This window comes from Triticum dicoccoides, chromosome 5B (genome assembly GCF_002162155.2).
Source record: "Triticum dicoccoides isolate Atlit2015 ecotype Zavitan chromosome 5B, WEW_v2.0, whole genome shotgun sequence".
NCBI lineage: Eukaryota > Viridiplantae > Streptophyta > Magnoliopsida > Poales > Poaceae > Triticum > Triticum dicoccoides.
Genome location: NC_041389.1, coordinates 136807448 through 136821312, shown reverse-complemented (window position 1 = coordinate 136821312; position 13865 = coordinate 136807448). Strand labels below are relative to the sequence as shown.

Sequence of the window (13865 nt, the reverse complement as noted above, 5' to 3'; positions counted from 1 at the left end):
TTTTGAGACTTTCATTTGTTCAATCAAGCATTGTTGCCTCGCCAAGCTTGGCGTTTGTTGTCTAAGCCGGACAGTTTATGTGCCCAACTTCTGAAAGCTCGATATTATCCTCATGGTAACCTTGTAGATACGGTGTTTTCAGGAAACGCTTCTTCCTCGTGGCAAGCTATAAGTCACGGCCTTGACCTTTTGAAGAAAGGTCTATTATGGAGGGTTGGGAATGGTTGAAGATAAGGGCATCGCCGAGACTGGCGGAAGATATCATTGCATGGGGTTCGGGGAAGATGGGAGTTTTTACTGTGAAGTCTGCTTATGCACTGGCTTTTGACGAGGCTCACAGGGGGTCCTCAGAGGCGTCCAGTATTTCACCTGACGGAAGCAGGAAATGTTGGCAGTACATATGGAGTTGCAGCATTCCACCAACTATGCGTAATTTTGCTTGGAGACTGTCGAATGACTCACTTCCGACATGGAAAAACAAGCACAAGATTGGCCTCGAAACGTCTAGCAGCTGTCAAGTTTGTGGAATGGAGGAGTAGGACAATTTCCATCCATTTGTGAGTGCCAGTTTGGGCGAGATTTGTACTTGGCCATGGCTGAATTGTGGTCTGTACCATCACTTGAATCGTTGAAACCCATTGGGAAGGAATGGCTAACTGCAGGTCCTAGCTCCTCTAACTGATATTCAGAGAAGTATGGTGATGCTAATATTTTGGAGAAGCTGGTATGTCCGGAACGAAATTACTCACTTCAAACCTGCCCCACCTATGGTTGTCTCGGTGCTGTTCTTACAAGAATATATGGATATTTTGTTCTGCATCAAAATAAACCCCCATATGGACCTGGCAAAGGGAAAGCACAACATTAATTTTGAACAAACAGCCTTACCACAAGTGCAAGCCCCTGTTACTGAAACTTCATGGAAACTGCCTCAACATGGTTGGGTCAAGCTTAATACGGATGGTTCTTACTCATCGGAAGGTGGCGCGGGAGCTGGGATGATATTGCGGAATGTTGATGGCACTATTGTCTTCTAAGCATGCAGGGCTTTGTTCTCGTGTAGAGACGCACTAGAAGCGGAGTTATGTGCTTGCATGGAAGGGTTGTCTTTTGCAATTCAACGATATGATCTTCCCATTGAAATCGAGATGGATTCGAGGGTGGCGGTGGAGATGCTATCCAGTGGTGTGGTGGACCGTTCAGTTTATGCTTCTTTAGTTGGTGAAATTAAATTTCTGTTAAACCTTAGGCACTCTTGTATTACTCATGTCCCTCGCTGTCAGAATAAAGCGAGTGATAGGCTTGCCAGCTTTGCTAGATTAGAGGGCGGACCATGACATGGGTTGGGTCAGGACCTGAGGATGTTGTGAAGATTGTCCTAGAGGATTGTAAGGACTTGATAATTGAGTAATACAAGTTTTGTTTACCCGCAAAAAAAAGTATGCTGGAGAATAGTCTCTGCACAGGAACACATGGGAAGAAGATTGAACAGCTGCGGAAAGAAATAGCAGCCTGAATGCACCAAGAGTCCAACCATGTGATCTCCGGTCCAAGTTGATCAATTGCTATTTTATGAATCCCTGTGCTTGCTGTGAATTTTCTCTTGCACCTACAGTACTCTATATAAATCAGCCCCCTTGCTTGCTCTCACTCGTCACTCTTCAATAGTAGTTTGAAACAACTTACCAGCAGCGCTAGTGTGCAGCGAGCCAGTGACCGACACGGACAAGAACAAGATGGTCGCCGGCTGTGTCATCACCGACGAGTGCGCCCTGGCGGTGTCGACGGAGCGGATGTGGAAGGTGGTCTTCTCCGGCGAGGACACGGCCGCCCTGCCCAAGGCCTGCGCGGGCTTCATCGACGCCGTGGACGTCGAGGGCGACGGCGGACCCGGCAGCGTCTCCACCATGACGCTCAGCCCGGCGGCAGCGGAGCTCGCGGGCTCGGGCCTGATGAGGACCCGCCTGGTGGCGCGCGACAACGTGGCCCGCGTGATTAAGACGGAGGTGCTAGACTGTATTTACATGTGTATATTGTAACGTTGTATATCACCTCATTATATATATATGTGATAGGCCACCCCTAGAGGATTGTGCCGGTTCCCCCCAAAGCCTATTGTCTTACATGGTATCAGAGCTAGGTTACGTCCGCTTCCGCCTAAAAACCCTAAACCGCCGCCGCCGCCGCCGCCGCTGCCGCCGCGCCCGCCGTCGCCGTCGCCCGACTGCTATGACGTTCGCTGCTGCGTCCGGCTCCACCGCCACCGGTTTTCTGCCGGCCTCCCTCGCGGCACTTCTCTCGAGGCCGCTGGATGCCGCCTCCCTTCAGGCGCCGATCGGGACACGGAGCGTCGGCTCCCTCTTCGCGCTCCCGCCGGCTGCTACTTCGCCCGGGCAGGCGCTTGTGGCCCACACCGCCGCCGCCCCGTCAACCGCGGCTGTCGCGCCCTCGGCCACTGCGCCGCTGGTGGCGGAGGACGTCGCGCTGGCAGGCTTCGCGGCGTCAACCGCGGCCATCGCGCCCTCTGTCACCACGCCGGCTGCCCCTCTGACTGTCTCCACGGTGGTCTCACCTCAGCCAGTCTCCTCGATGGGATCGCAGCCGCCGCCGCCGTTTCACTTCGGCCATCTCATCACCATCAAGTTGTCGTCGGACAATTACATCTTCTGGCGCGCGCAGGTTCTTCCGCTTCTTGGGAGTCACTATCTGCTTGGCTATGTCGACGGCTCTCTCCCTTGCCCTCCTGCGCTGGTTGACAGCGTGCACGGTCCGGTCTATAATCCGGCTCACCGTGTCTGGACAGGGCAGGATCAGGCGAACCTCTCCTCCATCCAGGGGTCGCTCTCTCCGGCCGTTGCTGGGCTTGTTGTCTTCGCCAAGACGTCCCACGAGGCATGGACTATTCTTGAGCGCTCGTTTGCGGCACAATCGCAGGCTCGTGTATCTGGGCTCCGTCGCCAACTTGGGGAGTGTCAGAAGCTTGACTCCACCGCCACTGAGTTCTACAACAAAGTCAAGAGTCTCGCCGACACGCTGGCCTCCATTGGACAGCCCCTCACCGACTCCGAGTTCAACTCGTTTATTGTCAATGGTCTTGATGAGGAGTATGACGCCCTAGTCGAGATCATCAATGAGAGGGGCAACTCCACGCCCATGCTAGCACACGAGGTCTTTTCACGCCTTCTGCTTACTGAGCAACGAGTCGAGACGCGCCGATCCAGGGGCAACGGCGCCCTCTCGGCAAACGCCGCCACCAAGGGTGGTCGCTCCTCTGCTTCATCCAGGGCTCCTTCGGGGCAGTCACCACCACCCGCCTCGGCCCCTCCTCCTACTGCGACGCTACCAGGGGCTGGCGGTCCACGTGTGTGCCAGCTTTGTGGTCGCGATGGGCACTGGGCCTCGAAGTGTCACAAGCGCTTCCAGCGGGGTTTTCTTGGTCTCGGCAATGACGGGAAGGATACACGCAACTTTTCTCGTCAGGTCGCCATGGCTGATCGTCCGCCGCCGCAGAAGCCACAGGGACACACTCAGTCCTACTCCATTGATCCCCACTGGTACATGGACTCTGGGGCGACAGAGCACCTGACCAGTGAGATGGGGAAGCTTCACACTCGTGAACCCTACCATGACTCCGACAAGATCCACACCGCCAATGGAGCAGGTATGCACATCTCTCATATTGGTCAAGCATCACTTCTCACTAGACATGCCAATAGGAGTCTTCAACTTCGCAATGTTCTTCGAGTTCCATATGTGACACGTAATCTTCTTTCAGTTCCTAAACTCACTCGTGATAATAATGTGCTTTGTGAATTTCATCCTTTTGATCTTTTTATTAAGGATCGGGGCACGAGGGACATTCTTCTTAGTGGGCGGCTCTGCCAAGGTCTCTATCGTCTGGAGCATCCTGGCATCGCTCGCGTCTTCAGTGGAGTTCGGGTATCTCCGTCACAGTGGCATGCTCGTCTTGGTCACCCGGCCACACCTATTGTCCGGCATGTTTTGCGTCGTCATGAGCTTCCTAGTGTGTCTAGTAATAAAGATGTAGCAGTGTGTGATGCTTGTCAGCAGGGGAAGAGTCATCAACTTCCTTTTTCGGAGTCCAGTCGTGAGGTGAAACATCCTTTAGAACTTGTGTTTTCAGATGTATGGGGTCCTGCTCAGACTTCTGTTAGTGGTCATAATTACTATATCAGTTTTGTTGATGCTTACAGCCGCTTTACCTGGCTTTATCTTATCAAACGTAAATATGATGTGTTTGACATTTTTCTTCAGTTCCAAAAACATGTTGAACGCCTTCTCAAGCACAAAATTGTTCATGTTCAGTCGGACTGGGGTGGCGAGTATCGCAACCTCAACTCCTTCTTTCAGTCGCTTGGGATCACTCACCGTTTAGCATGTCCACATACACATCAGCAGAATGGTTCAGTAGAACGTAAGCATCGTCACATTGTTGAAGCTGGTCTGACTCTTTTGGCCCATGCATCTGTTCCGTTTCGTTTTTGGAGTGATGCTTTCACCACTGCATGTTTTCTCATCAATCGTACTCCCACTCGTGTTTTGAATATGAAGACTCCCATTGAAGTTCTCCTTAATGAACAACCGGACTACACCTTTCTCAAGGTGTTTGGGTGTGCTTGCTGGCCCCATCTCCGTCCATATAACAAGCGTAAGCTCGAGTTTCGTTCCAAGAAGTGTGTTTTTCTTGGTTATAGCTCTCTTCATAAAGGATACAAATGTCTTCATGTGCCCACTAATCGTGTCTACATCTCTCGGGATGTTGTGTTTGATGAGCATGTTTTTCCCTTTTCCAAACTCCCTGTGTCCACTACCGAGCCACCTGTCATGCATTCATCCTCTGTTGCTTCTGACCAATTTGATGATGTTGCATATTCTCCTCTATTGTTGCCTAACCATGGTGCAGGCACTGGTCGTGGGGCTCGTTTGGAGATTCTAGAAGTGCCATCTTCCTCTTCGTCGCCATCGCCTTCATCCTCGGCACCTTCTGTTGTGCATGAGGAGCACATGGCGCCCCTGCATGGCCTCGGTTTCCGTGCTCATGCACGGCCGATCGACGTCCTGGCCCGGTCGCCTCTGGCTTCTGGGCTGCCTTCGCCATCGTCGCGCCCTGCAACCCCGCTGACTGGGCCGGCCTCCTCGGTCCCCGTCTCGCCCAGGGCGTCGGGGCAGTCATCACCAGGCCTGGCCTCGCCCGCCCCTGCCTCGCCCAGGGTGTCTGGGCCCTTCTCACCAGGGCCGGCCTCGCCTGCTCTCGCCTCGCCAAGGCCATCTAGGCCGGTGTCACCGGAGCTGGCCTCGCCCACTCTCGGTTCGCCCATGGCCTCTGAGCCCCTGTCGTCGGGCCAGTCTTCGCCATGCAGCCCGGAGTCGTCTGTCCCGAGCTCGTCTGAGGTGATTCCTGCATCTCCGGCGACCATCACGTCTCCGTCACCTTCGCCTCCGCCGGCTCCTGCTGCTGCTCTACGTCCACATACGCGCAGTCGGAGTGGCATTTTTCAGCCTAAGCAACGTCACGATGGCACAGTTGCTTGGTTAGCGGCGTGCATGTCTGCTGCTTTCGCAGATCCATCCTCTGAGCCACGCACGTATCAAGCTGCTATGCGCATTCCTCATTGGAGAGAGGCCATGGAGCAGGAGTATCAAGCGCTTCTTCGCAATCAGACATGGACTCTTGTTCCTCCACAATCACGGGTAAATGTCATTGATTCCAAATGGGTTTTCAAAGTGAAGAGGCATTCTGATGGGTCCATTGAGCGCTATAAGGCTCGTCTGGTTGCTCGTGGTTTTCGACAGCGTTTTGGACTTGACTATGAAGACACCTTCTGTCCAGTGGTCAAGCCTACTACCATCAGACTTCTTCTCTCTCTGGCTGTTACTCAAGGTTGGTTTCTTCGTCAGCTTGATGTTCAAAATGCTTTTCTTCATGGTGTCTTGGCGGAGGAGGTTTACATGCGCCAGCCTCCGGGTTTCTCTGATCCGGATCGCCCTGATCATCTCTGTCGTCTGTGCAAGGCAATTTATGGTCTGAAGCAGGCTCCTCGTGCTTGGCATGCTCGTCTTGCAATGGCTCTTCGTGCTCATGGTTTTGCATCATCAACTGCTGACTCCTCATTGTTTCTTCTTCAAAGGCCTGAGGTTACTATGTACTTGTTGGTCTATGTAGATGATATCATTTTGGTCAGCTCCTCTCAGTCGGCTGCTACTGCGCTTGTTCGCTCACTTGGTGCTGATTTTGCGGTCAAGGACCTTGGGAAGCTTCATTACTTTCTTGGTGTGGAGGTTACTTCTCGTGCTGCTGGCCTTGTTATGACGCAGAAGAAGTACTCTCTGGATTTGTTGCAGCGAGCTGGGATGCTTAAGTGCAAACCGACGACTACACCCATGTCTACCACTGATAAGCTCAATGCTGTTGATGGTGTGCTTCTTTCTTCTTCTGATGCGACAGAGTACAGGAGTATTGTTGGTGGGCTCTAGTATTTGACGATCACGCGACCAGACATTTCCTATGCTGTTAACCGAGTCTGCCAGTATCTGCAGTCACCCCGTGACACTCATTGGTCTGCTGTTAAGCGGATTTTGCGCTATATTCGTTTCACGGTGGCTCATGGTTTGCATATTCGGCCGTCTGACTCTGGTTGTCTTTCAGCATATTCTGATGCAGACTGGGCTGGCAATCCGGACGACAGGCGATCCACGGGGGGTTATGCTGTCTTCTTTGGCTCTAACCTGATTGCCTGGAGTGCTCGGAAACAGGCTACTGTCTCGCGTAGCAGTACTGAGGCTGAGTATAAGGTTGTGGCCAATGCCACATCAGAGATCATCTGGGTACAGTCCTTGCTTCAGGAGTTAAGTATACCCCAATCACAGCCTCCTGTTCTTTGGTGTGATAACATCGGTGCTACATACCTTTCTGCAAATCCGGTATTCCATACCCGAACGAAACACATTGAAGTTGACTATCACTTTGTGCGTGAACGTGTCTCTCAGAAGCAACTACAGATCAAGTTTATTTCTTCCAAGGATCAACTTGCTGACATCTTCACCAAGCCATTGCCTTTGCCACAGTTTGAGATTTGCAGGCGCAATCTTACCCTTCTAGATTCATTAGAAAGTGACTAAGATTGAGGGAGGGTGTTAGACTGTATTTACATGTGTATATTGTAACGTTGTATACCACCTCATTATATATATATGTGATAGGCCACCCCTAGAGGGTTGTGCCGGTTCCCCCCAAAGCCTATTGTCTTACAGGCAGCAAGGTGAGCGGCCAGCTCAAGTCGTCGCAGGTGGCCGAGGTGAAGCTCGAGGTGGCCGGGGAGGGTGCTTGCGTGGCGAAGCTCAGGGTGGAGTACGAGAGGCTCGACGGCAGCGGGGCGCTGTCGGCGGAGGACCAGGCGGCGCTCGTCGCGGGGTACCTCGACCTGCTCAAGATGGTCGAGGCTTACCTCGTCGCGCACCCTGCCGAGTACGCCTAACTAAACCAGCACTAGAAACATCAGAAATAAATTAATCTGCCCTTATAAGACAGAAGAATAAATCTACTGTCACGGTGAGTGCATGTCTCTATTTTGATGAAATCATATGTGAAAGATAAATCTACCATTACGGCGAGTATATACCGGTGTTGTCTGCTTCATGATCGACTTCGTGAGAAGAAAGGAGGGTCTTTATTATAAACTGTTTGAGGTACTATATGAGTGTTTAGTCCCTGTTTTAAGCTCGTATTTCGTGTGTAAGCTATGTTGCGCGGATACTTCAGAAAGCGCACGTATCCAGCTCGATACTGCCCCAATACTCGGATACTGCCCCGATACAGCCCGATACGTATCCCGTAAGTATCCCTTGATTTTTTGATTTTTAAAAAAGAAAATAATGTTTGATACTCCTAGGATACTTCTGCGATACTTTTTGGATACTGAAACCCCTCGTTTGACGTGAAATCCCCTCAATAGTAAAGGCATACCTTTTGAAGATACCCAACATGGGTGTGAGTTTATGCCAAACCATTACTGTCAATATTCTTGTTCAATTGAGAGGTGACCAAGAGAGAGTAGATGCACTGATTGGAATTACAAACCCGGAAAACTCCCATTGCTAATTAATGAAAGTGGACCAAGCGCAAGAAAACAAAGGGAATAATAATCCTATTGAGGCATGCTTTGACCTAGAAGCTCTATTTTATTTTCAATATTTTTAATAATTAATATATGTAATATCTATATATAAACGTATCGCTGTATCCATGTTTTCAGAAAATTGGCGTATCGGGCGTATCCTCGTATCGCGTATCCGATACGTATCCAAGTATACGTGCAACATAGCGTGTAAGTTGCTTCAAGCATTAATGAAGATAAATATTTGAGCAGTCTGGTTTTATTTTTCAGCAAAGGGGGTTCTTTATTAACTCATGAGTGTAGAACTGCACACACAACAATGAGCAGTGCTACTACCTCCGTCTAGGTGAATAAGTCATTCACGTAGTTCTAGGTCATCGATTTGAGGAATTAAATATGTGTTATATGTGTTGGGGAACGTAGCAGAAATTTAAAATTTTCCTACGTGTCACCAAGATCTATCTATGGAGAAACCAGCAACGAGGGGAAGGAGAGTGCATCTACATACCCTTGTAGATCGCTCAGCGGAAGCTTTCATGAGAACGGGGTTGAAGGAGTCGTACTCGTCGTGATTCAAATCACCGGAGATCCTAGTGCCGAACGGACGGCACCTTCGCGTTCAACACACGTACAGCCCGATGACGTCTCCCACGCCTTGATCCAGCAAGGAGGGAGGGAGAGGTTCAGGAAGACTCCGTCCAGCAGCAGCACAACGGTGTGGTGGTGGTGGAGGAGCGTGGCAATCCTGCAGAGCTTTGCCAAGCACCGCGGGAGAGGAGAAGGGAGAGAGGTAGGGCTGCGCCAGGGAGAGGTCAAAACTCATGTGTTGGCAGCCCCAAAACCCTCAAGTATATATAGGGGAGAGGGAGGGGGTGCGCCCCCTCTAGGGTTTCCACCCCAAGGGGTGCGGCAGCCCCAATCCCATCTAAGGGTGGCGGCCAAGGGGGAGAGGGGGGAAACTTGCCCCCCAAGTTAGGTGGAAGCACCCCCTCCCCAAACCCTAGGCGCCTTGGGCCCTTGTGGGAGGGCGCACCAGCCCACCTGGGGCTGGTCCCCTCCCACACTTGGCCCATGCAGCCCTCCGGGGCCGGTGGCCCCACTTGGTGGACCCCCGGGACCCTCCCGGTGGTCCCGGTACGTTACCGATAAAACCTGAAACTTTTCCGGTGACCAAAACGGGATTTCCCATATATAAATCTTTACCTCCGGACCATTCCGGAACTCCTCGTGACATCCGGGATCTCATCCGGGACTCCGAAAAACATTCGGTAACCACATACAAACTTCCTTTATAACCCTAGCGTCATCGAACCTTAAGTGTGTAGACCCTACGGGTTCGGGAACCATGCAGACATGACCGAGACGTTCTCCGGTCAATAACCAACAGCGGGATCTGGATACCCATGTTGGCTCCCACATGTTCCACGATGATCTCATCGGATGAACCACGATGTCAAGGACTCAATCAATCCCATATACAATTCCCTTTGTCTAGCGGTATTATACTTGCCCGAGATTCGATCGTCGGTATACCGATACCTTGTTCAATCTCGTTACCGGCAAGTCTCTTTACCCATTCCGTAACACATCATCCCGTGATCAACCCCTTGGTCACATTGTGCACATTATGATGATGTCCTACCGAGTGGGCCCAGAGATACCTCTCCGTTTACATGGAGTGACAAATCCCAGTCTCGATTCGTGCCAACCCAACAGACACTTTCGGAGATACCTGTAGTGCACCTTTATAGCCACCCAGTTACGTTGTGACGTTTGGTACACCCAAAGCATTCCTACGGTATCCGGGAGTTGCACAATCTCATGGTCTAAGGAAATGATACTTGACATTAGAAAAGCTTTAGCATACGAACTACGATCTTTGTGCTAGGCTTAGGATTGGGTCTTGTCCATCACATCATTCTGCTAATGATGTGATCCCGTTATCAACGACATCCAATGTCCATGGTTAGGAAACCGTAACCATCTATTGATCAACGAGCTAGTCAACTAGAGGCTTACTAGGGACATGGTGTTGTCTATGTACCCACACATGTATCTGAGTTTCCTATCAATACAATTATAGCATGGATAATAAACGATTATCGTGAACAAGGAAATATAATAATAACTAATTTATTATTGCCTCTAGGGCATATTTCCAACAGTCTCCCACTTGCACTAGAGTCAATAATCTAGTTCACATCGCCATGTGATTAACACTCACAGGTCACATCGCCATGTGACCAACATCCAAAGAGTTACTAGTGTCATTAAACTAGTTCACATCATCATGTGATTAAGACTCAATGAGTTTTGGGGTTTGATCATGTTTTGCTTGTAAGAGAAGTTTTAGTCAACGGGTCTGCAACATTCAGATCCGTATGTGCATCGCAATTCTCTATGTCATATTGTAAATGCTGCTTCCACGCTCCACTTGGAGCTATTCCAAATGGTTGCTCCACTATACGTATCCGGTTTGCTACTCAGAGTCATTCGGATAGGTGTTAAAGCTTGCATCGTCGTAACCCTTTACGCCGAACTCTTTATCACCTCCATAATCGAGAAACAAATCCTTATTCCTCTAAGGATAATTTTGACCGCTATCCAGTGATCCACTCCTTAATCACCTTTGTACCCTCTTGCCAGACATGTGGCAAGGCACACATCAGGTGCGGTACTTAGCATAGCATAGCATACCATAGAGCCTACGTTTAAAGCATAGGGGACGACCTTCGTCCTTTCTCTCTTTTCTGCCGTGGTCGAGCTTTAACTTCGTACCTTGCAACTCAGGCAAGAACTCCTTCTTTGACTGATCCATCTTGAACACTTTCAAGATCATGTCAAGGTAGGTGCTCATTTGAAAGTATTATTAAGCATTTTGATCTATCCTTATAGATCTCGATGCTCAATTTTCAAGTAGCTTAATCCAGGTTTTCTATTGAAAAACATCTTTCAAATAACCCTATATGCTTTCCAGAAATTCTACATCATTTCTGATCAACAATATGTCAACAACATATACTCATCAGAAATCCTATAGTGCTCCCACTCACTTCTTTGGAAATACAAGTTTCTCATAAACTTTTTATAAACTCAAAATCTTTGATCATCTCATCAAAGCGCTCATTCCAACTCCGAGATGCTTACTCCAGTCCTTAGAATGATCGCTGGAGCTAGCATACCTTTTAGCATCCTTAGGATCGACAAAAACTTTCTGATTGTATTGCATACAAACTTTCCTCACGAAAACTGGTAAGGAAACTAGTTTTGATCTGCCAGATTTCATAAATGCAGCTAATGCTAACATGATTCCGACGGACTCAAGCATCGCTACGGATGAGAAAATCTCATCGTAGTCAACTCCTTGAACTTGTGAAAAACTCTTCGCCACAAGTCGAGCTTCATAGACGGTGACATTACCGTCCACGTCCGTCTTCTTCTTAAAGATCCATTTATCTCAATGGCTTGCCGATCATTGGGCAAGTCCACCAAAGTCCATGCTTTGTTCTAATACATGGATCCTATCTCGGATTTCATGGCTCCTAACCATTTGTCGGAATTTGGGCCCACCATCGCTTCTCCATAGCTCGTAGGTTCATTGTTGTCTAGCAACATGACCTTTAAGACAGGATCACCGTACCACTCCGAAGCAGTACGCGTCCTTGTCGTCCTACGAGGTTCGGTAGTGACTTGATCCGAAGCTTCATGATCAATATCATAAGCTTCCACTTCAATTGGTGTAGGTGCCACGGGAACAACTTCCTGTGCCCTGCTACACACTGGTTGAAGTGATGGTTCAATAACCTCATCAAGTCTCCACTATCCTCCCACTCAATTCTCGAGACAAACCTTTCCTCGAGAAAGGACCCGATTCAAGAAACAATCCCTATTGCTTTCGGATCTGAATTAGGAGGTATACCCAACTGTTTTGGGTGTCCTATGAAGATGCATTTTATCCGCTTTGGGTTCGAGCTTATCAACCTGAAACATTTCCACATAAGCGTCGCAGCCCCAAACCTTTAAGAAACGACAACTTAGGTTTCTTCAAACCACAGTTCAAACGATGTCGTCTCAACGGAATTACGTGGTGCCCTATTTAAAGTGAGTGCGGTTGTCTCTAATGCCTAACCAATGAACGATAGTGGTAATTCGATAAGAGATATCATGGTACGCACCATATCCAATAGGGTGCAACTATGATGTTCGGACACACCATCACACTATGGTGTTCCAGGCGGTATTAATTGTGAAACAATTTCCACAATGTCTTAATTGTGTGCCAAAGCTCGTAACTCAGATACTCATCTCTATGATCATATCATAGACATTTTATCCTCTTGTCACAATGACCTTCAACTTCACTCTGAAATTACTTGAACCCTTCAATAGTTCAGACTTGTGTTTCATCAAGTAAATATACAGTATCTACTTAAATCATCTGTGAAGTAAAACATAACGATATTCACTGCATGCCTCAGCACTTATTGAACTGCACACATCAAAGTGTGTTACTTCCAATAAATTGCTATCTTGTTCCATCTTACTGAAACCGAGGCTTTTCAGTCATCTTGCCTATGTGGTATGATTTGCATATCTCAAGTGATTTAAAATCAAGTGAGTCCAAACGATCCATCTGTATGGAGTTCCTTCATGCGTACACACCAATAGACATGGCTCGCATGTCTCAAACTTTTCAAAAACGAGTGAGTCCAAAGATCCATCAACATGGAGCTTCTTCATGCGTTTTATACCAATATGACTTACATGGCAGTGCCACAAGTAAGTGGTACTATCATTACTATCTTATATCTTTTGGCATGAAAATGTGTATCACTACAACCGAGATTTAATAAACCATTCCTTTAGGTGCAAGACCATTGAAGGTATTATTCAAATAAATAGAGTAACTGTAACGCCCCGGATACAACTTTCCATATTCGTAACTCCAACTCTTGCCTTTTCCGGAGATACTATATGTTATTTCCTCCGTGGTTGGTTGTTTGTCTGTTGTTTTGCATTTTGTTCTTGTTATGCATCTCATCTCATAGCATCATGCGCATTGCATCGGCATCGTTTTCATAAAACTTGCATCCGTTCGGGTCCCGCCGGTTCTCTCCATTGTCCGTTCGGAGTCCAGACACACTCGCACGCGCCCGCGGCACCTCCGAAATATTATTTTTATAAGCGGCATAAAAATGTTCTCGGAATGGGTTGCAACTTGTCGTGCGGTCTTATTATAGTGTAGACAGGCCGTGTGTCAAGTTTCGTCGCATTCGGAGTCCGTTTGACTGCCCAACCGTTATATTTATAACCGCGATATAGTCGGTTTAATCGTCGGACGTTTCGGTCTCCGAAACTGCCGCCGGGCTGCACTTCTCTTCTCTCCTCTCGGCCCAAGCCTCTCTCTCACACAGCCCACTAGCCCACCTAGTCCCCCCCTCTGTCCGGAGCCGTCTGATGTCGATCTGAGGCCCCGAAACGCCCCCAAACCCTCAAACCCTAGCCCCTACCCTTTATATACTCCTTCCCCTTCCAATTTTGGCAGCCTACCCCCTCCTCCTCGTTTTCCGCACCCCTAACCCGCAGCCACCACCTCCTCCCACCTCGGGGGCCACGCCGCCGCCTTCCCCCTCCAAATCCGGCGCCCTCCAGCCCACCTCCGCCACGTGGCACGTCCTGAGCGGTCAGCCGCCGCCCGACCTGTTCCCCGCGCTCCCCCTCAGCGCCGCA

The 13865-nt window shown here is 49.3% G+C and overlaps 1 protein-coding gene across 1 annotated transcript; it reads left to right on the top strand.

The window, feature by feature from the left end:
• The first annotated feature begins 1703 nt into the window (after window positions 1-1703).
• On the top strand, window positions 1704-7678 carry LOC119305292 (major allergen Dau c 1-like). The gene is made up of 2 exons (XM_037581856.1): window positions 1704-2016; window positions 7258-7678. The coding sequence occupies exons 1-2, from the start codon at window positions 1737-1739 to the stop codon at window positions 7494-7496; spliced, it is 519 nt and encodes a 172-aa protein (XP_037437753.1). The 5' UTR covers window positions 1704-1736; the 3' UTR covers window positions 7497-7678.
• Window positions 7679-13865: the final 6187 nt, after the last annotated feature.

Coding starts and splice junctions, on each gene's coding strand:
- LOC119305292 (XM_037581856.1), top strand. CDS start 1,737: ATGGTCGCCGGCTGTGTCATCACCGACGAGTGCGCCCTGGCGGTGTCG. Junction 2,017..7,257: donor TAAGACGGAGGTGCTAGACT/GTATTTACATGT, acceptor TTCCCCCCAAAG/CCTATTGTCTTACAGGCAGC.